The sequence below is a fragment of the Lucilia cuprina genome, chromosome 2 (assembly GCF_022045245.1).
Source record: "Lucilia cuprina isolate Lc7/37 chromosome 2, ASM2204524v1, whole genome shotgun sequence".
NCBI classification, from domain to species: Eukaryota; Metazoa; Arthropoda; class Insecta; order Diptera; family Calliphoridae; genus Lucilia; species Lucilia cuprina.
In genome coordinates this window covers 50805710-50833570 of record NC_060950.1, presented here as the reverse complement: position 1 = coordinate 50833570, position 27861 = coordinate 50805710, and the positions used below count along the sequence as shown (strand labels likewise).

General features: G+C 35.4%; 3 protein-coding genes across 3 annotated transcripts; 2 read left to right on the top strand and 1 right to left on the bottom strand.

Annotated features, from left to right (window-relative positions):
- Positions 1–487: 487 nt before the first annotated feature.
- On the bottom strand, positions 488–27617 carry LOC111680019. Its single transcript, XM_046956326.1, has 5 exons — positions 27131–27617; positions 6004–6214; positions 5503–5614; positions 996–1313; positions 488–929 (listed from the first exon to the last, which is right to left on the bottom strand). Exons 2-5 carry the CDS (start codon positions 6205–6207, stop codon positions 763–765), a joined length of 801 nt encoding a protein of 266 aa, XP_046812282.1. The 5' UTR covers positions 6208–6214; positions 27131–27617; the 3' UTR covers positions 488–762.
- Positions 9845–10913, top strand: LOC124421328. Its single transcript, XM_046956327.1, has 2 exons — positions 9845–10716; positions 10790–10913. Exon 1 carries the CDS (start codon positions 10085–10087, stop codon positions 10559–10561), a length of 477 nt encoding a protein of 158 aa, XP_046812283.1. The 5' UTR covers positions 9845–10084; the 3' UTR covers positions 10562–10716; positions 10790–10913.
- LOC124421329 lies at positions 12627–13510 on the top strand. The gene is made up of 2 exons (XM_046956328.1): positions 12627–13194; positions 13268–13510. Exon 1 carries the CDS (start codon positions 12662–12664, stop codon positions 13037–13039), a length of 378 nt encoding a protein of 125 aa, XP_046812284.1. The 5' UTR covers positions 12627–12661; the 3' UTR covers positions 13040–13194; positions 13268–13510.
- Positions 27618–27861: the final 244 nt, after the last annotated feature.

Below are 27861 nucleotides of genomic sequence, written 5' to 3'. Positions count from 1 at the left end.
GTTTACTCATTCATTCGTATTACAAGGTACTCATTGAAAAAATTTGTCCGCTCATTAAATCTTAAATTCGCTAAAATGAGTATTCTAAAACCGTAAAAATACTGTTTTACTATAATTTTGACACCTATTTCGATTAAAAGTGAAAATAATATGCTACCAAAATTTCCATAGAAGAGGAAATTTGTTGTAGACATTTTTAATAACTTAAAAACTATAGCCTTTGCCTTACACGTAAAAGAATATAACTGCTTAACGGAAGCTATCAATATATATTATTCACACTCCTTGACGTTCACAGAATAAAAAAAAGAACAATAGTTAGAATTTTTCGTACATATTTTTAATGAAGATTAGGATGTGTGATTTAATTATTATGCTGCGTGTAATATTTATGGGGAATATATTTTTGCCAACGTTTTTAAACAAGATGCATTTAACAAGAATAAAAACGTATGGTATTTCATCGTTGTATAAGGATTATATTATAATTTTAATAATGTAATGGTCGTTTGTTTCTAATTTTTTTATCTATTACTTAAGAAATCAAGAAAATGGTCCTTATCCTAAAAATACATTGTATATATTTTTGTTTTTTACTTTATTCACTTTAAACTACAATTATTATTAAAGTTTTGCATAAAAAAGGGAAATAGAGAGAGATAGGAGGAAAGGAGATATAAAGATAAATTAATAATTATTACCTAATAAATTGCATTAAGAATACTCGTAATATTAAATATTAGATTAGGTGAGTACGTAATTTTATATTCTCGTAATATTGATTGTTTCATTTATTGATTCGCTTCGTAGGAGCTGTTTGGTATCGTTTTCTATTTCAATTGGCGAAACGCCAACACTACCATTATTTAGATATGAGTTGTCTTCTTCCACTATTTTTTCTAATAAAATATCACCGGAAGTATTTAAACCTGTAAGAAAATATTAGGTAGTTATAGTAATAATAAAAATAGATAATTTGTAATCATTTATATTACGTCCAACTATGGATCCATTTGGTACATTGTCTGTTGCTGAACTATTTACTAAAGCCACATCAGTAGTTGAACCATTTCGCACATTTTTTTGCAAGGCGACTGCTTTTCGGGCATGGCGTGTTGTTAAGACGCCAGTTTCGACATCCCGTTCCAAACGATGTCCTGATCGTGATCTAGTAAGTTGACGCTGTACGTAGTCTTCTAGATCTTCTTCCTCTTTTCGACTTATCAAACAGTTTAATATCAGCAAGAATAAACCCAAACCCAAAGAAAATAATCCTGTGCATGTCACTTCATTCCACCATGCCGAACTTGAGCCTAAAATTGGAATAAAAAAAATTACTTTTATTTCAAATAAGTCTTTAGTGATCTTATAAATTAGCTCAATTTAAAAAATACACTTTTAAATAATTCAGCAATATGAGGTACTGGGAAACTTTAGTTGGGAAACTTTTGATTTTGTGTGTGAGAGAAAGAGATGGTTGATATTTCTTTCTATTTCTCTCACACAGAAAAATTAAAAGTTTCCCAAAAAAAGTTTCCTAGTGTAAATCAGGTATTACAAGTACAAAAGCGTAGAATGCCTTAACGCGTGGAATACTTATGGTGGAAGCGCACAACACGCGTTGAAGCGGCAACGCTTCTTCATATTCGGCTGTACTGAATCTCATATATCCACCATCAAACCATATGCCATAAAAGGAATGCTTCCCATCACTCATCAAATAAACTGACCGTTTTTCATTAAAATTTTTGACCGATTTAATATAAACATGTTTACATCGAATATTATCGCTGTACTAGCATTTTTATGTCAGCAATTAGCGTTAAAGTAATTTTCTGGAGGCTTACATATATGGGCGGGTCGGGAAAGTTAAAAACACTTTCTGCATGCAATTCGGCAGGAAGATTTAAGTTCTTATAAAAGTTTTTTATATCAAATTGTATAACTTTACACGTATTTTAAGAAGGAAATGATCATCAAATATTTTTCTGAAGGGGACTCTATTTGCGGCTAGGGACAATAACGGATTGATCCGCAATAAATTTGGTAGAGAGATTTTAACTCGTATAAAACTTGTGTGTGTCGAATTTTATTGCTTTACTCGTATTTTTAATCCAGTAGTGAGCGTTAAAGTAATTTTTTGAAACGGATATTATATTAATCAGTTGAGATGGTTTGTCTCACAAGAAACATACATATGTCGAATTTCATCTCAATACTCGTACTTTTAAGCCAGTAAAGAGCGTTAAGGTAATTTTCTGAAGGGGACCTTAAACTGGGATAATTTTCTGAAGGGAACCTTAAACTGGGATAGGGTCAAGTATGGACCGATCCTCATACAATTCGGTGGAGAGATTTACGTTCATAATAGATTAATTTGGAGCTCATTAGAAACTAATGGTATGTTTCCACTGGCTTGAAATCTGCTAGATTTGCGTAAACCTCTTTAAGGTGTTTTGGTCTATTTGTAGTTTTCGTTTCGTTGCATAAGCAAATCTTGTTGGAAAAAATGCAATTTCGACATGTTTTAAATCAAATCTAGTAGATTAACTAGATTTGGATGTATCAAAAATGTATGTGGAAACATATCATAACTTATATATCATATTTCATTGCTAAACTCGTATTTTTAAGTCAGTAATGAGCGTAAATGTCATTTTCTAAAGGGGACCTTATATGGGGGATGGGGTCAATTATGGACCGATTTATTTATGTTGAATTTCATTGAATTTCAGGGACTTTTTGTGGTCCACTTGTATGGGGGCTATCCGAAAACGTGGACCGATATGGCCTATTTTCAATCTTTAGAATAATATCGGAAATTGTATTCTTTACAAAAGTTGTAATAACATCAAAAGTTGTACGACGAACAATCATAGAGATATACGCAAAGATTTGATACTTATGATCATTGACTTCCACTATCTCATTAGGATCGTGACTTTTAGATCTTTATTTAGATTGTTTAGACGATGCTGTATACCTGTTTTTATATTACCCTCTAAAATTCTTCATTTTGGCCAATTTGTCCGGTAATTTAGATATAATACGTTTCCAAAGCTAACGTCCGCTGCATGGCATTATAATTGGTCCAGTATACCCCTGAATATTCAAAACAGGCACGATATGTATCAAATTCAAAATATATATTGATTACACATTCTATTGTGATATTTACATATATTTGTTCAAATTAATGTATATTAACCTTTTCAGGGTCAAAAATAATTTATGACGAGTAAAAAACTTGAAATCTTATATTTAAGATAATTTAAGTATGATAAATTTGGGGAAAAATATTTTTTGAGTTTGAGTTTTGTCTAGTGAGTTATAGAAGGTTAAAGTCAAATATATTCGACATTCGAAAAACAATATAAATCTCTCTATATATTGGATCTATGTCCAATTATGAACTGATAAAAGTCTACGTTGGAAATATGATTGGTGTTGAGGAAGCCAGCAAAAACGCCACTACTATGTAGGACATTTTAATAATTTTAAGTCATTGAAGGCAATTACTTACCACAACCGCATACAAGTAATTAGAAAAAGTAGTCTTTGTAAATCGCATGAAAAAACGTATACAGCTTCTATAAAGTGATTTTTGCAGACAGAAAAACAAACTGTGCAATATAATTCCATTAAATTCACCACACTTTTGTTTCTCTATGAGAGCTTGACACCAATTGAAAATTAGCGGAATCGGTTCCGATTTCATATTCCTCCCATACAAATGTTCATATTCCCGGAAAATGTGTTTATTTTTATCAACTTCCGTTAACAATTGGTCATAGCTCCCATACAGGATCTCCTGCCGAAAATAACTTAAAGACAAAATTAAGATATTTTTACAAAATTTGGCGCAAATATAATTTTCCACAATGGTCCACAATTGGTCATATTCATACAAAGTTTGACAAAAATATCACATTTATAGATGCAAATGCTTTTTTCATTTTACCCACAATTGGTCATATCTTCTATATAAGATCAGTTAAACGCATGTAACTCGTTAACAAATTAAAATAAAAATATTACTTCTATGCACAGAAAAGTCACTGTAAAATATCGATCTATCCACAATTGGTCATAGCTCCCGAACAAGGTTCTCTTCAGAAAAACAATTATGGACGATTCTTATAAAAACTTAGTAAAACTTATACATAGTTATAAACAAATTTTTCAAGCCAGTATTTAGCGTTAAAGTGATTTTCTGAAGCGGTCATTATATCGGGGATAGGAATATTTTGTTATCGTTTAACAGTTAGATATTTTGCCGACTTAAAATATGTTTGAATAAAAACTGCCAATCTATCATTACGATAAACTATAACTATTGCGAAAATGGGGGTCATCTGTTAAAGTTGTTTTACGAGAGGCACTTTAATGGGGACTATGCGAAAACGTTGGCTAATATTGCCCATTATACAAACCGTACCTATGAAAATAATCCTTTCAACAAACAGTCGGACATGGTTTGATAGTCTTAGAATTCAATAATGACCCAGAATCTATGACCTATATTTCGATGTGTTACATACGGAATGACAAAAGGAATCCCTATCCTTTTTGAGGAATGGGGATGTTTTATTCAAAAAGGGGCAAAAAGTCGCCAATTTAGTTCATTTTGACAAGGGGTCACAAAAAGTATCAAGCATCATATTTTATTAACTGGTGCATATTTTACTTGGTGCTTTTTTAAGCTTTCATAAGGGCGGTGCCAGTAATATTCCTTGCAAACAGACTGAAAACGATTAGTCTTCGTTTCATCGGACCATATAACCCTTTCCAGTCATCAACACTCCAATTTTTTGTGCGTCTTCCAAAATATAAGACGATCCTTCATATTTTTTTCTTATAACGTTGGTGTTTTCTGCTTTACGGCTGATATAAAGCCATAGTTTTGCATCTCTCTCCGAAAGCAAGCGCGATCGACCTTTCTTAACTTCTTGTGTGCTTATATTTTTTTCTTTTTCGCACTTGTAGAACTTTTCGGTGGCAAATTCCTAACTTCTTGGCAATTTGACAAGTACAGTAATTATTTTATGTCATTTCGACCTTTTGGTTTTCCAATAAACTTGATATTTTTCTTATTAAAACTGGAAAATTAAAATACTTGCAAAATATTACAAATATGACTTAAAGAACGGTAACTTGTGTTGCTAGATTAATTAAATTTATAAGTGCAAAAGAGGTAACATTTACATTTTTAATAAAATTAACTAAAACTTGAGATAAAGTTTAAATTTTCTACTGTTTTGTTTTCTTATTCCTCTATTGCTTATTTTAAAACAAATACCTATTTTTTAATATTTTCTGGGTTTTATAGGGTTTTTAACACACACTTGATTGATATGTATCCAGTTTTGCTCGACAATGTACATACATACATAAATATGTAGCTTTATTTAACTAATTATAGTTAAACGGCGACTATAAAATAGTTTTTAGTTTGTGTATATATTATTATTTTATATTCAGAATACATAAAAAAACACTCACTGAAAACATTCCAGGACATCGTTTCATCAGGTATAATTCCAGCTCCACACAAAAATAAACCGAATACAATAAACACAATACCAATGTGCAGCATTCCAATACTTGTTACAACCTATTAAATAAATTGATATCATAAATATTTGTCAAAACAATTATAACAGAATTTGAATTATTATATCGCTCATTTAATACTACAAAACTGGCATAATTAACTGAGTTTTTTTACTAAAGTCTTTCATATGATTTTATAAAATTTAAATTTTTAATTTTTTTAATTGTAAATATAAAAACTAATGTTTTCAAGAATATTAGATAAATACAAATTAAATTTAAATAGGAAACATATTTTGCAAATCTCATTTGTTTCATTTTAGTCCACGGAGATATGAATCAATGTTTTCAAAATAATCCAAGTATGATACAAAATATATTTTTGAGTAATATAAATTATTTTTGATTGATCATGATTTAAAACTTTTTTTAAAGCTAGAAAACATTTACCTGACTATCCAGACCTGGTCCAGGCTTAACAGAATTATGGGCTTGATGAAATTTACGTCGAAATGATCCACTCGGAGAATGAAATGTTTCTCCACTTTCGGAACTCTGTGTACTGTAACGTCTTTCTCTAGCACGTTTCTGTTCATCACGCCTCTTACGTTGGCGTTTTATTGCCATGGCGGAATGTATACCAACTGCATGCATTTTTAGGCTAAATAACAATAATGATTTAATAAATTTTTAAATGTTAAATGGTTTTTGAACTAGTTAAAACAAGTAAATAATTAACAAGTTAGAAAGTATAGTCGGCCAAGTCCGACCGTTTGATATCGTATGCCAGTAAGGAGTATATTTAAAATGCTTCTTTTGCAATAAACGTTTTTAATGTTTAACCTTTTTGTCGAAATTTAGCTAAATTCAAATATGCGTATTTATGAGTGTAGGGGATCTCAGAGAGGTATTTTTGGTATTTTTTGGTTCTTCAAAAGGTACTTTTAAATTTCTGTAATATTGAACCTAGAATCCTAGAATGAAATTAAGCATGTATGGCCAAGATTAGGTGAGATCCCATAAAAAGGGTAGTTCTGGTACTTTTTGAAATTTCTATAATATTAAGCATGTATGGACAGGATTATGTGAGATCCGATAAAAGGGGTATTTTTGGTACTTTTCGGCTCTTCAAAAGGTACTTTTTGAAATTTCTATAATACTGAACATAGTGAAATTTAACATGTATTGAGCCTAGAAGCATGAAATGAAGTATGTAGGACTTTTTGGTACTTTATCGTTCTTCAAAAGGTATTATTTGAAATTTCTTCAATACTAAACCTAGAAACATGTAGGTAGGTAGGTCGATAGGAGGATGTATACTACATCAAATCCGAAGAAATACACCTAGGCCACTATCGGGCCTGTTGTGCGCTCCTTACCATGAAAAAAAAATATTTTTCAGTGTTCAGAAACTCAGTTTCCTGAACGTAATTCCTAAGAATCTTCCAATCAGTGTTAGTCAGAAATGTTATTTCCGGAATAACATCACTTTCAAGATACTTCGACGAATGCCTAGCAGTGGCGAAGAAAGTGCTCCAGAGTTTCACTGTCCTCTCCACATGCTCTACATTCGTCTGAATCCGCACGTCCAATTTTGCATAGATGTGCTCGTAGTCCTGTGTGTCCACTCAGAATACGTACCATCATACTAACTTTATTTTGAGGAGATTTTTCGTCTTGCTCTCATCAGGATCACCCCATAGAATCATTATTCCAAGAGGCCTTATGGGATTCTCTTACCCATATTTTTAGTTCAGCTTTTGTTGCGTCGAATGGTTTTGCGTTTGTCAGGTTTACTGCCTCGAACTCTCTTCCCTTTAAATCTATTACATTCGCCCTTTCGTTGCCGACTACCCGAGTGGGCTGGTACCCATATGATGTGAACCTTACCCCTGGTATAGTATTCAGTTAAAGCTTTCTTACAATCCAATACGCTTTTAGATTTGGTTCTATCGCCTGATATCGCCCTAATTGCCTTCTGGCTGTCGGTAAATATATTAAGCGCTGTGGGCGCCATATTTATTCTAATCCAATTTACGCATTCCGTTATTGCTCGTACTTCTGCCTGAACGATTGTGTTATGATTTGGTAAACGGCGGTATATTTCTGTTTCTGGGTCTTCAATATAGAAACCCAGCCCCACTTTGTCCCCCAGTTTAGAGCCATCCGTGTAACAACGGATTCCTAATGGTATTTGCTCTAATGTTCCGCTTGACCAAGACATTCTATCTGGGATCAGTGTTTCAAAGTTTCCGACATATTCTGTGTCTGGTATACGATCAGGCAAGTCCGATGATTGTGTATATCCTTCCAATGTCTCCAGTATACATTGATGACGTGTCCTATAACCGCTTTTGGTCAGTTCACCTAAAGTAAAGAGCCGTTCGGCTGTAAGCACCGCCTCATATTAAATATGTTTCAATGGGTGGAATATCTAGCAAGGTTTCGAGAGCCTTGGTTGAAGTAGTACACATTGCACCACTTATACCCAAGCAGCATGTACGCTGAACTCCCTGTAGTAGTTTGATATTGCACTTTTTGTTTTGCAGTCCACCAGATTATTGAAGCATAAGCTAGAATTGGTTTAATTACACTTTTATAAAGCCAATTTGTCATAATACGACTAAGACCCCATTCCATGACTATAGTTCTCCTACATATCGCCCAGCACCGATGTGCCTTGTTGATCCTTTAAATGTTTTTCATTATATATATATATATATTATATATTATATATATATATATTATATATATATATATATATATATATATATATTATATATATATATATATATATATATATATATATATATATATATATATATATATATATAATATATATATATATATATATATATATATATATATATGTGTGTGTGTATGTATATCAAAATATGTATTGTTGGTTATCGCAGTTAATTTGGTACTATTAGAATTTGTCTAATTTCGTTTTTATAAAGACAATGTTGATATTAGATTTATATGCATATGCATAATTTTGCGGCAATACCAATATTCTATTTCCCACTTTCTGCTGTATGAACATTTGTATAGGAACTAAATGGCAAAGTAATCCATTAAATTAAAACGAGAAATTTAAAGTATTACTTTTCTGTAAACAGGTAAAAAATTCCTATTCAAAAATCATTTCCAAACGGAATCTATGATCGATGACACGGGCTAAATGATATGGAAGAGGTAAAGAAACTCCTAATGGACTTTCAAACGAGACTCTGGAAACTTTTCTGTATGCCTAGACTAGTTTAATGTTGATCGAGTGCTCCGTAACTGTTTGAACTCTATAGTAAAAAACAGATGAAGAAGCTGCGAAATTTACGATATTACTATCAGGAAGGATAGTCATCTTGTCGCGATGTGAAGGCTTAAGTGCGATGAATCTCATGGGCCATGCTGACGGAGACAGCTTTGCTTGAGCTGGCTGCCTTCTAGGGGTCACCCTTGTCAGACGGGTCATGAGACGAGCACGAAACAAAGAACTACCCCTCCCACCTAACAGATGTCTGTTTCCCACATTGGGCGGTCTGTTAGTTATCTGTTGATTTGCTTCTCCTGTCACTGAGACAGGGCAATCAACAGATAGTCCGTTTTGAATCTTTTGATTCACGCACTTAAGTGTGCAAGTCCTGAAATCCATCAAGCATCTGCTCCAGATTGGGCGGCTTGATGGTCTATTTGCTCCCAGTGGGACGGCAGTTTATAGTCCTGGCAGTCGGCCAAAAATGCAACAAACACCAACCCACCCAAAGCAGCCCTTGCTGATTCAAAGTCAGCTCAATCCTTGACTTCGGGTGACAACAAGGTCTCCCAAGTGCCCTGTGCGAATGTGGAATCGTCGACCCTGATGTCGGATTCCTCTGCCGCACCTCCCCCTACATTGGAAAAGTCGTCGAACTCGTTGTCGGGCTCTTCCAATGTATCCCTAGAGTCTTCCCCCAGGCACAAAACACCTTCCAGAAGGGCTTTTGTTTATCGTCCCTCGATTGGGCGAAAAGCCTCCTGGCTAGGCTAAAGGGCTCCAATCCTCCAGCCGAGGCAGAAGTGGTTAGACCTGCTGCCGAGGGGCCTAAACTGCAACGATCCGAGGGGGAGACCCTTACTTCTATGCCGAACGACCAGCCGACTAAACGTCAAAAACAGGCGCAAACCATTGTCATCAATAGGCCTTTCAGTGAAGCTGCTAGAAACCTCAAGGAAGATCCTCATGGAGAATCCAGGACCCGCTCCCCAAAATGATGATGCTGGCTGGTACCAGGGTCACATAAAGCTGCTAGCTTGTTCAAACGAGCGCTCTGCGCTTCTGCTCAAGCTATTAAGTCCCTTGGGGAAGTGTGGCCAGGTGCAAGGTTGGACGTGATCCCGGTAAGCGAAATTCCTCGCAGACCGAGATCAATTGCCACCATCCCAACTGAGCCACATGACCCGGTGGAAATTCTGGCGTTCCTACAAAGCGGAAATCCTCATCTACCTACCCATGACTGGAAGGTGGTGAAGGTTTCCGCCCCGATGGGAAATGTTAGAAAGGCGACTGTGGTCCTTAATAAGGACCACACAAAGCGGAAATCCTCATCTACCTACCCATGACTGGAAGGTGGTGAAGTTTTCCGCCCCGATGGGAAATGTTAGAAAGGCGACTGTGGTCCTTAATAAGGAAACGTTGGCGCCATTGCGTGAATGCGGAGGTAAGGTTTACTATGGCTTTGATAGTATCTCCCTTCGCATTTACCGCAGTGACGCCAAACGCAGCGCCGCCGCCTCTGGTTCCAAACTGGAGGCTCCGCCCAAAGAGGATAATGGAAAGGCCGACGATCCCGCTGGTTCTGAGAACCAAGAAGACTCCCAGTCTACCACAGGTATGATGGGTGAGCTTCTTGGCAATCTGAAGTTAGCGGAGGATGGAGACAGTTCGCAGGATTCCGATCCTGAGGACGTCGACGTCACTGTCGTGTACGATCCTGATCTTGGAGATGGTGAAGGTAACCCAGATTAACCTTCACCACTCCAAAGCAGCATCAGCTGCTTTGCTCCTCCGGTTGACTGAGAGAGGAGAGGAGCTCATCTTGGTACAAGAACCGTGGACCCACCACGGCAAAATCCTTGGACTATCTCTCAGAGGCTACAAACTTCTGTATTCAAATCCTGCAGGTAATATTAAAAATATTAGAGCCTGTATTCTGGCCAAAAACCATTTAGATATCTTCATCTTATCTGATTACAGTGATGAGGATACGGTAGCGGCGGCACTTGAGACCGGAAATTCCACCATCTGGCTCCTAAGCTGCTACATGGCGCATGACCATGTTGAACAAACGACCTGGTCAGAGACTTAATGCGCAAAGCAAATAGGCGTCACGTTCCTGTGATAATTGGCGCTGATGCAAATGCTCATCACAGTGTCTGGGGCAGTTCAGACACCAACAGTAGAGGTAAGTGTTTACTTGACTTTTTATTAGAATTTAATATGACAGTCGTTAATAGAGGTTCAGAACCTACTTTTGTTGTGGCAAACAGAAAGGAAGTTCTTGATATTACAGCTATTAGTACAAACTATATAGAATTGATCAAAGAGTGGAATGTCTCCAATGACTGCTCCTTCTCTGATCACCGCTACCTGGACTTTGACATAGAGGTCCAGGTCAAAGTTTCAAAACCCTTTTTAAATAGAAGGAAAACAAATTGGGAGAGGCATAAAGCTTCTCTGAGTACTATTCTTCCCTCTGCTCTGACGGTAGAAAGTATAGGGGATATTGATTTGGCTGCAAATTGGATTGCTAGTTCTCTGAGCGTTGCCACGAAGAGATCTTGCAAACTATCCAGTGGCCTGGGAAGGGACATACCACCGTGGTGGAGTCCTGATATAACGAGCATAAGAAGGACATGCCACCGGTCTTTTAACGAGGCTAAGAGATCAGGTAACTGGTCCCTTTATAAGGCAAACGTTAATAAGTTTAAAAATTTGGTTCGGAATGCGAAACGGAACTCGTGGAGGGCACATTGGGCGGTCTGTTAGTTATCTGTTGATTTGCTTCTCCTGTCACTGAGACAGGGCAATCAACAGATAGTCCGTTTTGAATCTTTTGATTCACGCACTTAAGTGTGCAAGTCCTGAAATCCATCAAGCATCTGCTCCAGATTGGGCGGCTTGATGGTCTGTTTGCTCCCAGTGGGACGGCAGTTTATAGTCCTGGCAGTCGGCCAAAAATGCAACAAACACCAACCCACCCAAAGCAGCCCTTGCTGATTCAAAGTCAGCTCAATCCTTGACTTCGGGTGACAACAAGGTCTCCCAAGTGCCCTGTGCGAATGTGGAATCGTCGACCCTGATGTCGGATTCCTCTGCCGCACCTCCCCCTACATTGGAAAAGTCGTCGAACTCGTTGTCGGGCTCTTCCAATGTATCCCTAGAGTCTTCCCCAGGCACAAAACACCTTCCAGAAGGGCTTTTGTTTATCGTCCTCGATTGGGCGAAAAGCCTCCTGGCTAGGCTAAAGGGCTCCAATCCTCCAGCCGAGGCAGAAGTGGTTAGACCTGCTGCCGAGGGGCCTAAACTGCAACGATCCGAGGGGGAGACCCTTACTTCTATGCCGAACGACCAGCCGACTAAACGTCAAAAACAGGCGCAAACCATTGTCATCAATAGGCCTTTCAGTGAAGCTGCTAGAAACCTCAAGGAAGATCCTCATGGAGAATCCAGGACCCGCTCCCCAAATGATGATGCTGGCTGGTACCAGGGTCACATAAAGCTGCTAGCTTGTTCAAACGAGCGCTCTGCGCTTCTGCTCAAGCTAGCTATTAAGTCCCTTGGGGAAGTGTGGCCAGGTGCAAGGTTGGACGTGATCCCGGTAAGCGAAATTCCTCGCAGACCGAGATCAATTGCCACCATCCCAACTGAGCCACATGACCCGGTGGAAATTCTGGCGTTCCTACAAAGCGGAAATCCTCATCTACCTACCCATGACTGGAGGTGGTGAAGGTTTCCGCCCCGATGGAAATGTTAGAAAGGCGACTGTGGTCCTTAATAAGGACCACACAAAGCGGAAATCCTCATCTACCTACCCATGACTGGAAGGTGGTGAAGTTTTCCGCCCCGATGGGAAATGTTAGAAAGGCGACTGTGGTCCTTAATAAGGAAACGTTGGCGCCATTGCGTGAATGCGGAGGTAAGGTTTACTATGGCTTTGATAGTATCTCCCTTCGCATTTACCGCAGTGACGCCAAACGCAGCGCCGCCGCCTCTGGTTCCAAACTGGAGGCTCCGCCCAAAGAGGATAATGGAAAGGCCGACGATCCCGCTGGTTCTGAGAACCAAGAAGACTCCCAGTCTACCACAGGTATGATGGGTGAGCTTCTTGGCAATCTGAAGTTAGCGGAGGATGGAGACAGTTCGCAGGATTCCGATCCTGAGGACGTCGACGTCACTGTCGTGTACGATCCTGATCTTGGAGATGGTGAAGGTAACCCAGATTAACCTTCACCACTCCAAAGCAGCATCAGCTGCTTTGCTCCTCCGGTTGGCTGAGAGAGGAGAGGAGCTCATCTTGGTACAAGAACCGTGGACCCACCACGGCAAAATCCTTGGACTATCTCTCAGAGGCTACAAACTTCTGTATTCAAATCCTGCAGGTAATATTAAAAATATTAGAGCCTGTATTCTGGCCAAAAACCATTTAGATATCTTCATCTTATCTGATTACAGTGATGAGGATACGGTAGCGGCGGCACTTGAGACCGGAAATTCCACCATCTGGCTCCTAAGCTGCTACATGGCGCATGACCATGTTGAACAAACGACCTGGTCAGAGACTTAATGCGCAAAGCAAATAGGCGTCACGTTCCTGTGATAATTGGCGCTGATGCAAATGCTCATCACAGTGTCTGGGGCAGTTCAGACACCAACAGTAGAGGTAAGTGTTTACTTGACTTTTTATTAGAATTTAATATGACAGTCGTTAATAGAGGTTCAGAACCTACTTTTGTTGTGGCAAACAGAATGGAAGTTCTTGATATTACAGCTATTAGTACAAACTATATAGAATTGATCAAAGAGTGGAATGTCTCCAATGACTGCTCCTTCTCTGATCACCGCTACCTGGACTTTGACATAGAGGTCCAGGTCAAAGTTTCAAAACCCTTTTTAAATAGAAGGAAAACAAATTGGGAGAGGCATAAAGCTTCTCTGAGTACTATTCTTCCCTCTGCTCTGACGGTAGAAAGTATAGGGGATATTGATTTGGCTGCAAATTGGATTGCTAGTTCTCTGAGCGTTGCCACGAAGAGATCTTGCAAACTATCCAGTGGCCTGGGAAGGGACATACCACCGTGGTGGAGTCCTGATATAACGAGCATAAGAAGGACATGCCACCGGTCTTTTAACGAGGCTAAGAGATCAGGTAACTGGTCCCTTTATAAGGCAAACGTTAATAAGTTTAAAAATTTGGTTCGGAATGCGAAACGGAACTCGTGGAGGGCTTTCTGTAGTAATATTGAAAGCTCTTCCGAAACCAGTCGTCTCCGTAAAATCTTGTCTAAGTCCCCTTCTGTTCCTAGCTATATACAGAAAATAGATGGGAGCTGGACTTCAGGTAGTCAGGAGACTTTAGAGGTTCTCCTTAATACTCACTTTCCTGGTTGTATTCCAATAAGTGATTCGACTAATTTCTCTCCAACTTCAATGCGGACTGTACCCACGTGCCTATTGAAGATGACATTATCCGTTGGGCAATTAAAAGCTTTGATCCCTACAAAGCGCCCGGCCCAGATGGTATTATTCCTGCAGATCTTCAACACAATATAGATCTTGTAGTTCCTTGGCTGCGGAACTTATACACAGCCTGTCTCTCTTGGTCATACATTCCTACACAATGGACCAAGTGTAATGTGATTTTTATTCCCAAGGGGGGGTAAAACTTCACATACTAAGGCAAAAGATTATATACCAATATGTCTGGCATCATTTATGCTCAAAACATTGGAAAGAATAATCGATATCCATATTAGGACCTCGATAGATAAATCCTTTCTCTCTGTCTCTCAACATGCATATACGAAGGGCAAATCTGTTGAGACGGCTCTTCATACTCTTGTTGGTCACATTGAAAAATCCATGGGTATGGAACTATTCACTGGTCGCCTTTCTTTATATAGAGGGCGCTTTTAATAACGTCAATCCTGTATCTATCTGCCAATCTCTATCTCGAGCTGGGTTTGGTAGGTCCGTTGTGGGATTTGTTGAGAATCTTCTCTCAAATAGGATCATTGAATCCTCCTTAGGAGATACAGTAATCTCTAGAAAAGCTTTAAGAGGTACTCCACAAGGGGGAGTACTTTCACCACTCTTATGGAACATGGTCATAAATGATATTCTGGTAAAACTAGACTCTCTTGGCTATAAAACAGTCGCCTATGCTGATGATGTCGCGGTTGCGGTATCAGGCGATCACCTTGAAACCATATCCCAAAGGCTAGAACAAGCACTAAAGATCATTAGCTCGTGGAGTGTCGAATGTGGTCTTAGTGTTAATCCTAGTAAAACGGAACTTGTGCTATTCTCTAACAAATATAAGATTCCTTCATTTCCTCTTCCATGCCTTAATGGCGAAGTATTAAAACTCTCGGACAGCGCTAAATATCTGGGCGTTATCCTAGATAAGAAACTATCTTGTAGTACAAATGTACTCTCTAGGACATCTAAAGCCATTACGGCACTATATGTTTGTAGGAAGGCCATTGGAACATGCTGGGGCATAAATCCAATGAATGTTCACTGGCTCTTTGAGGCAGTTATTAAGCCTATTATGCTATATGGGGTTGTTGTCTGGTGGCAGGCGCTTGAAAAGGCTTCACTCAGACAACAACTGGAAAAAGTAATGAGATCAACTGCGCTTCTTATTACAGGCGCTCTCAGAACAACTCCTTCGAATGCGATGTTTACTATGCTCAACTGGCTTCCGGTCGATCTCCTTGCAAGGAAATTGGCTATGTCAACTGCGGCCAGACTGAGTGTAACTGGCAAGTGGAATCAATGCTCTATAGGCCATGCTAGGATCATGGATCTTATATCGGATAATCAGTATATTGTTGATTATTGTATTCCAGTACCGTCTCTAGTGAGAAGGTTCCAATATCTTATCTCTTCGGAGTCTGAGGAATCTCTCCTTCCGCCAATTAATTGTTTCCGGGTTTATACAGACGGATCCAAGACGACGAAAGGAGTGGGTGGTGGCATTTTCATTGAGGAATTTGGAACGAAAATCTCCTTCCGACTTAATGATGAATGTAGTATCCTTCAGGCTGAAATATCGGCGATAAGAAGGGCGGTAAATTGGCTAAGGTACTATCGGATATCTAATAGGGATATCAGAATTTATACTGATAGTCAAGCTGCTATTAAATCCTTAACTGGTGTGTTCTCCACATCCAAAATTGTCCATGAATGCCGGACGTCTCTCAATAAGATGTCGAGTCATTCGAACAACACCCTAATTTGGGTAAAGGGACATGGGATTTCGTATGGCAACGGTATTGCTGACACATTGGCAAGAGCTGGCACTATGCTCAGCAGCATGGACATAGATCAGTTCTGCGGTATACCACTACTTGCAGTTAAGAGGCAAATCAGTGAAAAATGCCTCTGCATCGCTCGCGACATATGGTCGCGTGAACATACGTGCACAACATGTAGAGTGCTGTGGCCACAAATGGATCCTCAAAGATCTAAATATCTTCTTGGTCTCCAAAGACCGCAGTTAAGTAGGCTGATATCGATTATCACTGGCCACTGTAAATTTGGAAACCATGTCAGACGCATTGGTCTCCCGTTCAACGATTACTGTAGGAGTTGTCAAAATGAGGATGAAGAAGAGACCATTACTCATCTTCTCTGTGATTGTCCTGCTTTGGCGGAGGCTCGTTTTCAGACGCTTGGATCGACCTACTTTGGAGATCTAACCGAGCTGTCAAATATTAAATTAGAACGTCTTCTAGAGTTCATTAATTTGTCAAATTGGGTGTGAATCCTATAACTCACACTACCCACCCATGGCAACTGCCCTGGCTTTCTCACTTCTCATCCTCTCCTTCCCCTTCTCTTTGCAACTGTTTCTGTTCTTTCACTCTCCTCAATCTCTCCCTCTCTTCTCTTTTCTTCTTCTTACAGGTATTTTTACAAAGGGATCAACATGGACCCAAGTAAAGCCGACATTGGCTACCTGTGCAAACCTAACCTAACCTATCAGGAGAAAGGTATTTCGCGGTAAGCCACAGGGTGGCGTTTTGTCACCTTTATTCTAGGTTACCACGATCAATATCCTCTTAGAGACCCTAACTGAGAAAGGACTTAGACCTGTTAACCCGGCGAAGACGGAAATCTGTCTTTTCACAAGAAAGACAAAAATTTCTACATATACAGAACTTTGCTTTCTGAGTAAGAAAATACCGGTGACAGACAAAGTTGAATACTTAGCGGGAAATTAAAATGGAGACACCACATAGAGGATGGGATCAACAAGGCATATTGGTGCTTGGCGATGAAATGGGGTCTTAGTCCTACTATGACAAATTGGCTTTATAAAAGTGTAATTAGATTAATACTAGTTTATGGTGGACTTCAAACTACTAAAGGGAGTTCAGCATACATGCTACTAGCGTATATGTGGTACCACATGAACTACTTCAACCAAGGCTCTGGAAACGTTGCTATTTATTCCACCCAATGAATCATATTTAAGATATGACGCGGCGCTTACTACCGAACGTAACTTTAGCGATTATAGGATACGTCATCATTGTATAATAGACACATTGAAAGTTTACTTCGGACGTGCTTGACTGCATACTAGACACAGAATATGTCGAAACTTTGAAAAGCTAATCCCAGAACAGGAATCCGTTTCTACACTGCTGGCTCTAATTGGGGAAAAGAAGTGGGCATTGGGTCCTATATTGAAGATCCAGAAACAGAAATATATCACTGTTTACCTAATCATAGCATTTAAATTGAATAAGAATAAATATGGCGTCCACAGGACTTAATATATTTACCGACAGTCAGAAGGTAATTAGGGAGATATCAGGTTATAGAATTAAATCTATAACCGTATTAGATTGTAAAAAATCTTTAACTGATTCTCTCAGAGCTAAGGTTTACATATTATGGGTACCAAATCACTCGGAAGTAGTCGTAACGAAAGGGCGAATGTAATTGCTGTTAAGCAAATGGAGCTCGAAGTAGTTAAACTGATGAACGCAAAACCATGCGACTAAACTAAAGCTAAATTAAAACTATGGATGAAAAAATCTCATAAGCCCTCTTGGAATAATAAAACGGTGGGCAGAATCACAATGATCTTATGGGGTAACCCTGATGAAATGGAGCTCGAAGTAGTTAAACTGATGAACGCAAAACCATTCGACTAAACTAAAGCTAAATTAAAACTATGGATGAACAAATCTCATAAGCCCTCTTGGAATAATAAAACGGTGGGCAGAATCACAATGATCTTATGGGGTAACCCTGATGAAAGCAAGACTAGAAATTTCCTCAAAATGAGCAAGTCTGAGGATAGTATGATGGTACGTATTTTGAATGGAAACACATCTATCCAAAATTGGACGTGCAAGTATCTTGAAAGTGATGTTATTCCGGAAATAATATTCCCCAATGATTGGAAAATCACACACATTTTTAATGTGTTTGATTGAATTTGTAATATTTTTTTTAAATATCTGCTAAAATTTATTCAAGATTTAACTAAAATGCAAAGTATCCCCAATAAAATACTGATATTTTTACATAATTGTGTTTTTATTAAATACTAGATATACCTTGTGTGCTTTCCTTTCCAAAAATCAACTTATCTAATATTACGATTTTTAAAAATTCGACCATAACCGTTTCCCATATATACCAAACATATGATGGAAGCCCCCTACTGAAAGTCCACCAATTTATTACCCTTATATTTACATGGATGGTAATGTTTTCCGTGCAAATTTTTATGAATTTAGCTCTAACCGTTTCCCAGATGTACGAATATGGGAGGTGCTAATCCTCCCTAATGATAGTCCGCCCGTTAAAGTTCTTCGTACAAATTTTGAGAAAAACGAATTTTAGTATTTATGTAATCGATGAAAAATTTAATTTATATAGGAATTGCTAAGACCCCTTTTTTCATAAAAACTTAAACATAAAAACTTATTTTGGGTTTATTAACCAATTTTAGACAAAATTGAATTCTATTGTAGGCCAACAATAAGGAAAAAAACTCAAATATAGGCATTATTGGATTAATAGATGGATATTTGACAGTATACAAATTGGGCAGCAATTTTTAGACAATTTAGAAATGCCCGTCTGTCAAACAGACCAATATATTGTTGTACCAATACAAAATATATTCGCCTAAGTTAAAATTGATCAAATATCAAAGAATTTTATCAATATTTGCAATAATTTATCAAAAATTGCAAGAAAAAAGTAAAATAAAGAACATGTACAATAGTGATGTTTATTTTGTAGCAAAAATTTTGGATACTTTAAATAATTATTAAAAACTAGCTAAATGTACCCGGCGTTGCTCGGGTTTTCTTCGATTCTTACAGATATTATATAGCTCTTGTTAGGGTAAAAATTAAAATGGTCATAAATTATTACTAATGTTGATTAGAGGGTTTTTAATGACTTTTTGTTTTTGAAGTTCGAAATTTCGATTTGGTCATCATTATTTCCAAAAAAAAAAAAACATTGTGTAAGCTAATATTAAGTTTAAGAAAAAAATAATAGTGCAAAAAAGTTCCTTTTGAAGAACGAAAAAGTCCCCTTTTATAGGTTCTCACTTAATCCATCCTCTACATACTTAAATTCATGTTTCTATGTTCAATATTATAGGAAATTAAAAAAGTACCTTTTGAAGAACGAAAAAGTACCAAAAAGTTCCCTTTTATAGATTCTCATTTACTCCGGGCTCTACATACTTAATTTCATGTTTCTAGGTTCAATATTATAGGAAATTCAAAAAGTACCTTTTGAAGAACCAAAAAGTACCAAAAAGTCCCCTTTTATAGGTTCTCATTTACTCCGGGCTTTACATGCTTAATTTCATGTTTCTAGGTTAAATTTTATAGAAAACTCAAAAAGTACCTTTTGTAGATCGAAACAGTACCAAAAAGTCTCCTTTTATAGATTCTCATTTACTCCGGGCCCTACATGCTTAATTTCATGTTTCTAGGTTCAATATTATACAAAAATCCAAAAAGTACCTTTTGAAGAACGAAAAAGTACCAAAAGTCCCCTTTTATAGGTTCTCACTTAATCCATCCTCTACATACTTAATTTCATGTTTCTAGGTTCAATATTATAGGAAATTCAAAAAGTACCTTTTGAAGAACGAAAAAATACCAAAAAGTCCCCTTTTATAGATTCTCATTTACTCCGGGCTCTACATTCTTAATTTCATGTTTCTAGGTTCAATATTATAGGAAATTCAAAAAGTACCTTTCGAAGAACGAAAAAGTACCAAAAGTCCCCTTTATAGATTCTCATTTACTCCGGGGTCTACATGCTTAATTTCATTTTTCTAGGTAAAATTTTATAGAAAACTCAAAAAGTACCTTTTGTAGAACGAAAAAGTACCAAAAAAATTCGCTTTTACAGATTCTCATTTTCTACGTGCTCTACATGCTTAATTTCATGTTTCTAGGATCAATATTATAAAAAAACACAAAAAGTACCTTTTGAAGACCGAAAAAGTACCGAAAAGTGCCCTTTTATAGTTTCTCACTTAATCCAGGCTCTAAACGGTTAATTTCATGTTTCTAGGTTCAATATTATAGAAAATTCAAAATGTACCTTTTAAAGAACGGAAAAGTACCAAAAAGTTCCCTTTTATAGGTCCTCACTTAATCCGGGCTTTACATGCTTAATTTCACGTTTCTAGGTTCAATATTATACAAAAATCCAAAAAGTACCTTTTGAAGAACGAAAAGGTTTCAAAAAGTCCCCTTTTATATGTTCTCACTTAATCCAGGCTCTACATACTTAATTTCATGTTTCTAGGTTCAATATTATAAAAAATTCAAAAAGTACCTTTTGATGAACGAAAAGTCCCCTTTTATAGATTCTCATTTACTCCGGGCTCTACATGCTCAGTTTCATGTTTCTCTAGTTTAAATTTTATAGAAAACTCAAAAAAATCTTTTGTAGAACGAAACAGTACCAAAAGGTCTCCTTTTATAGATTCTCATTTACTCTGGGCTCTACATGCTTAATTTCTGTTTTCTAGGTTCAATATTATACAGAAATCCAAAAAGTACCTTTTGAAGAACGAAAAAGTACCAAAAGTCCCCTTTTATATGTTCTCACTTAATCCATCCTCTACATACTTAATTTCATGTTTCTAGGTTTAATATTATAGGAAATTAAAAAAGTACCTTTTGAAGAACGAAAAAGTACAAAAAGTCCCCTTTTATAGATTCTCATTTTCTACATGCTCTACATGCTTAATTTCATGTTTCTAGGATCAATATTATAAAAAACACAAAAAGTACCTTTTGAAGACCGAAAAAGTACCGAAAAGTGCCCTTTTATAGTTTCTCACTTAATCCAGCCTCTAAACGGTTAATTTCATGTTTCTAGGTTCAATATTATAGAAAATTCAAAATGTACCTTTTAAAGAACGGAAAAGTACCACAAAGTTCCCTTTTATAGGTCCTCACTTAATCCGGGCTCTACATGCTTAATTTCACGTTTCTAGGTTCAATATTATACAAAAATCCAAAAAGTACCTTTTGAAGAACGAAAAGGTTTCAAAAAGTCCCCTTTTATATGTTCTCACTTAATCCAGGCTCTACATACTTAATTTCATGTTTCTAGGTTCAATATTATAAAAAATTCAAAAAGTACCTTTTGATGAACGAAAAGTTCCCTTTTATAGATTCTCATTTACTCCGGGCTCTACATGCTCAGTTTCATGTTTCTAGGTTAAATTTTATAGAAAACTCAAAAAATATCTTTTGTAGAACGAAACAGTACCAAAAGGTCTCCTTTTATAGATTCTCATTTACTCTGGGCTCTACATGCTTAATTTCATGTTTCTAGGTTCAATATTATACAGAAATCCAAAAAGTACCTTTTGAAAGTCCCCTTTTATATGTTCTCACTTAATCCATCCTCTACATACTTAATTTCATGTTTCTAGGTTTAATATTATAGGAAATTAAAAAAGTACCTTTTGAAGAACGAAAAAGTACAAAAAGTCCTCTTTTATAGATTCTCATTTACTCCGGGCTCTACATGCTTATTTTAAATAACGAAATAAAAATTCTATTCCAAAATGTTGCAACATCGTAGTGGGAGCCCGTTATTACGTATTTATATGTATAAGTTAATAAACCAAAATCAATGTTTTATGAAAAAAGTACCAAAAATAGGTACAATTTTCACCCCTTAAACATCCGAATAACCAAAAAGTACTAAATTTATATTTTTATTTTTTCGTCAAGTTATGAAGTAGTCAAAAATATTGTTTTAATGTTCACTGGTTTAAAAGATACATGGGGTGAAAAAAAAGTACCAAAATACAGTTTTTACCCGTTTATTCCCTAAAGGGGCCGAAATTAAAAAAAGTACCAGACACCTCTCCGCTTATTTTTTAAATGAACGACGATAAGCTTTAAACTATTTTTGTATCTTTTCTAGTTTAGGAGATATGAGGTTACCGATTTTACCCGTTTTTACCCCCTAAACATTCGAATTTCCAATCCGAAAATCCCGTCTTAGTGGATCTATTTGGTGGGAGACCAACCCCCTGTCCAAATTTCAGCTCTTTAGCTTTAACCGTTTAGGCTGTGCGATGATGAATCAGTCAATCAGTCAGTCAGTCGGTCAGTAACGTTAGAATTTTATATATATAGATTATATGTTGTACTTTTACATTTACTAACTTTTGTTATATCCATGTATATACAGTGAATGAATTAAGTAATTTGCCTATGTAAAATTTTATAAATTTTAAGAAAAAACTTTATCTGAACAATTATTTGCAGCAAAATAAAACTATTTGTTTGTTGTATTTTTTAAAGAATATCTTATATTTTAGTTTTCTACCATAAAATGTAAAATCGTGATATTATTTAACGAAATTTTTGATAAAATGAGAACGTATTGTTATTTTTTTAGGTATTTTGCATTTTTGGGTTTTTTTGTTATTTTTTCAATATTGCTTAATTATTTTAATAATGGAATAACATTTTTAGATATTTTAGTAGTGGAACGACATTTCTTGGAAATTTCTTAACTGATTTATTATCCTATATACCTATAAGAATTTATAAATATTTGACTTAATATGAAATCTATCATTTCTTTGATTAAATTTCGAAAATAATAAGTAATCTTGAGCTGGATACATGATATATTAGATAATCAATGGATTTGGACCTAGAAAAAATGTTTAGTCAGGTATAAATCTATATATTATAACAAAAATAATCTAGGTTTTCGGAAAACCCATTATATTGGGGAGTACTGTGTAAATTTTATTTAGAATTGTAAAATATTGATTCTTATTCAATAAATCTAACTAAGTACCATCCTAGCCACTCTGAGTATGGGGACATCACCATATACCACTATAAAACTATTACATGATAAAATCCTGATTTTCAACCTCATATGCGTATTAGGATCTGGATAGTTATTCTTGATTTGGGTTCTAAATATTTATAAGTGTATGTATTAGCTGAAAATTTTTTTAGGGTATGATAACCACCTCTATTTTAAAATATCTAAATTAGGTATTTTTCCTGTACTACACGACAGTTTACTTTACATTTGTTCCAAGCATCCTAAGGTCTGTTTAGAAGTCTAAATTTAAACATAGTGATCCTCCTAGTTCGTATATGGATTTTGGAGAAGATAAATCAGGAGTCCAATGGTTTTCCATGGATACAAGTCGCTTCCCTTTGGTAGTTAAAGATTTTGAAGCACCACTCAGTGCGTTTTTTCTAATAATTCTTTAGATCATTTCATCAATTACTCTATTTAATATTTTTTAGTGTTATTGATTAAGCATCTCATAATTATATTTCATTGATTTACACTTGTTCTAGAAATCTAAACTAATTTTTTATATCGAAATTGCCTCATTATTATCCTTTAAACATTTTTAAGGCAAATAACATCACATTTTTACACAATGAGGATATGATTTTTGCAAATTACAATTGAAAAATACTTAACACTCGTCCTTTTAACAATATAACGGCGAGAAATCAAAATCAAAAATGTCACATTTTTGTCATGCTTTGTTAAATAAGCAACAACAACACTGTATATTAGAAAAGTTGTACACGTGTGTGTAGATGTATTTGGTTTTTCATCTGTGTATTTCGTTTTGTATGTTTGGATGCTGTTGGCGTCATTGAGTTGTGAATTTTGTTTTCGTGAATTCTGTTCGTATATTTGGATGTAGGTTGGTTTTATTGCGTTGTTTATTTTGTTTTTGTTTTTCTGTGTTTTTCGTTATGTATGTTTAGATTTCTGTTGGTTTAGATGCCTTGTGTATTTTGTTCTTTATTTCGTTTAGCGTTGTTGTTGTTCATTATACCCTACACCACTTTAGTGGGGAGGGTATATTGGGTTTGTGCTGATGTTTGTAACGCACAATAATATTGGTCCTATACCCACCTTAAAGTATACCAATCGGCTCAGTATCATTTTCTGAGTCTGTCCGTCCATGTAAACCTTGAAATCCAACTACAGGCCGGAATTTTGAAGATAATTGAATGAAATTTAGTACATGATCTTCTATTGTCAAAGGGACGAACCCTGTTGAAAATGGTTTAGATCGGTCCATTATTCCACCTAGCCCCAATACAACGGTACCCCCAAATAGGGCTTGTAAACATTGTAATCAGACTACAGGTCGCAGTTTTGGAGATAATTCAATGAAATTTGGCACATGATCTTCTATTATACCGTAGACGAAGCCTATTGAAAATGATTAACATCGGTGCATTATTTCACCTAGCCTCCTTACAACTGAACCCACGAATAGAGAATCATTTTCTGAGTCTGTCCGTCCATGTAAACCTTGTAATCAAACTACAGGTCGCAATTTTGGAGATAATTCAATAAAATTTGGCACATGATCTTTTATGGTACTGTAGACGAAGCCTATTGAAAATAGTTAACATCGGTCCATTATTTCACCTAGGCCCCATAGAACTGAACCTGCCAAATAGGGCTTTTGAATTTTGAATTTTGATTTACTCTCTGAGGGAATGTTGTTGCTCTTATCATAAAGAACCAATTGTGAACATATAAAAACCTTTATCTTAATGATCAGAATCGCAAAAATTTAATTTGTTTTACATTTTTTCCTTGTTTAGGCCTATAAGTAGCAAACCGTTTAACTTTCTTAGGAATGATAGGTAAGTCAAAAAAGTTTCTGAAATTTGTTTAATTTCATTTGTTTTTTCTTTACTATAAAGTTAAGATGCAATGCTATCTATTACAAAAATAATATAAAAGTATTAGTATTTGTTTATAATGTTGATGGACCTTGACATGCAAATCGCACACTTTAAGGTTGTGGACGCATTGTATCTCAATGTTGAATAGAGTGTCCCGAGGAACAGCCTTTTTAAAAATTTCATGTAGGAAACTCAACCGATGCGTATTAGTGTACTGAACGCGAGAAAAATAAAATATACATATATTTTTTGGAATGATGTTATATGAAATGGGTGTCAAAATTGTTGTAATTTTTAGCTCATACAGAAAAATATTCCAAAAATTATTTGACATTTTGTTTTGTCCAATTCAGATTTTTTTTTGAAATTTGTATGCCCCTTACGGTTTTCTTAAATTTTGAACGATTTTCTACTTAATTTTTGCGATTCTGATCATGAACATAATTTTTTTGACTTTACATGTTTTTTGGTTCTTTGTAATAAGAGCAACAACATTCCCTTAAAGAGTAAATCAAAATTTTGAACGGTTTGCAATATATGATCCTGAGAATTGTTTTCAAAAATTACACCGAGGCCCCAAATCTTTTGAGCCTATAACTAAAAAAGTACATGACTTTGGGTAAAAATGGTTATTTTTGGTCTTTTATCATATAGTGATGTATATGGTTATTCAACCATGACTTAAAAAATTTTACACAGTGTTAGTCCATTCCGCTTAAAGGCCAAAAACGGATGTAAGACAAAACAATCCAATTCACTTGCAGCTTTTTCCGAATATCATACAAATTATTTGTTCTTAAGTCCACTTCGCCTATAGGCCATTTTCGTTTAAAGGCCAAATTGTCTTTTATTTTGTTTAAAGAAGTGGTTTTATTGAAGAAAGTACATAATGTGTATTATATCAGGATTCAGTTACAGTCCTCAAAGTGTCTTAAAAAGAAATTCGGTTATAGTCCATAAAAATTGTGCAACTGTAGTTGTGGGCTATAAGCGAAAACTACTGTAATAGTTTCCAAGAGTAACGAATTTGTGTATTGGATTTATATGGAAGGTGCCACTCCCCCTAATGGTAATCCGCTCACTTTTTGTTATAAATAATCATATTGACACTAAAGTCGCTCCGAGAATCCGTATATTTGAGAACTCTAACTCTTATATTATCTCAAATGTACGGATTTAATATTTTCTTAATATGGGTGTTGCATCTTGCACACTTAAAATTTCAAAGCAAAAAGTAGCCTATTGTTCCTTCCAACTATAGAGAAACACTCAGTGAAAATTTCAAGATCGGTTCAGGTAGAAACAGAGAAACATATATTGTTTTATATATAAATAGATTCTATGAATATATTAGGAATATAAGTATATCAGTTTAGTCTCATTTATAATACTAATAACAATCGAATAATAACTCATATTTGAGACGTTATAACAGGGCGAAAAACCCCTTTTTATGTTGTCTGAAAATATATGTGAACTTTCTTTATCGTGCTTTTAACAGACAAACACGCATATTTTTTTCATCTTAATATACAATAAGGATCCAGAAAATATACGTGGGTCTATGACTAATATTTCGATGAGTTAGAAATGGAATGATAAAATCTATATTTTTGATTATTTTGGAAAAATGTGGCATCATGTCAGATTTTGTAACGCCTCTTTATCATTAACCTAATAAAGAAGAAGAGAATTACACCATATTACTCTATTATTAACTAGTATTAACAAAATGTAATCAAAATTTAAAATGTATTTAGAAATAATATCTGAAGACAAAAATTAAATAAAAATAACTCTTTGTATGTAATTTTAAGAGTTTCTTCTCTGTCTTCCTCAACAGGTTTATTTTTAAAAATCAGAGTATGGAAATGACTAATAAGTCCAAATAATATTTAGGTATGTACATACATGCGTATCTGCATGTATGAATATGACATATACAATGTATCCAATAAAAACTAATAAATATTTATAATATTTAATAAATTCCTTTTATTATAATTTCATTCATATGTAGTTTAATGAAAATAATATTATGTGTCTGAATAATTAAATACATGAATGTAGATATTAAACTGCTACTTACCTATTAAGTTCTTCTAATAATAAACGAAAAAAATGTGATTAATAATACGTTTGCCCTGACCTACTGTTTCTTTACTAGATTTTTTATTTTAACTACTTCATTATACATACAGATGTGCTCGAACATATATGTATGTATGGTAAGCGTGTGTATGTAATTTAAAGATTTTTTATTGAAATTTTAAAGATTTGTCAAATTGAGTCCTGTTTTTCATTTATAAATAAGTAAATGTTCACATAGTTTTGCATCAACAGTCGGCAACAACGAAAAATAAATGAGTTTACAAGGGAGTAGTTGCGTAGAATTAACTCTGTGTATCGATTTTGTACATTGGGCAATTTGTGAAATGTAAAAACGAAGTAGTCTTTTATGAATTTTTTTAGCAATAATAATTTTATTTTGATATATTTATTACCGATTTTATATAAATTTTTTTAATAACTATTGTATTTAAATTGTTAATATATATTTGTTTTTTTTTTTTCTTTTTTAATATTTAGCACAACACTAAATGCAAGTATATTTTTATTTTTGCGACAAAAAAATGTGTGTGTTTGTATGTTAATGATGACTTGTTTTGCTGGTGCACAAATCCTTCGTTATCCTTGTTCGCTGTCACAATTAGAAGCATAATCTTTAAAAGCTTTCTGTCATGTCAGTGTACATAAAAATAGTTTCGTTCAGTCAGGTCAAAAACCATCTAAAGCTTTTAGTTACATTTTGCTTAAGTA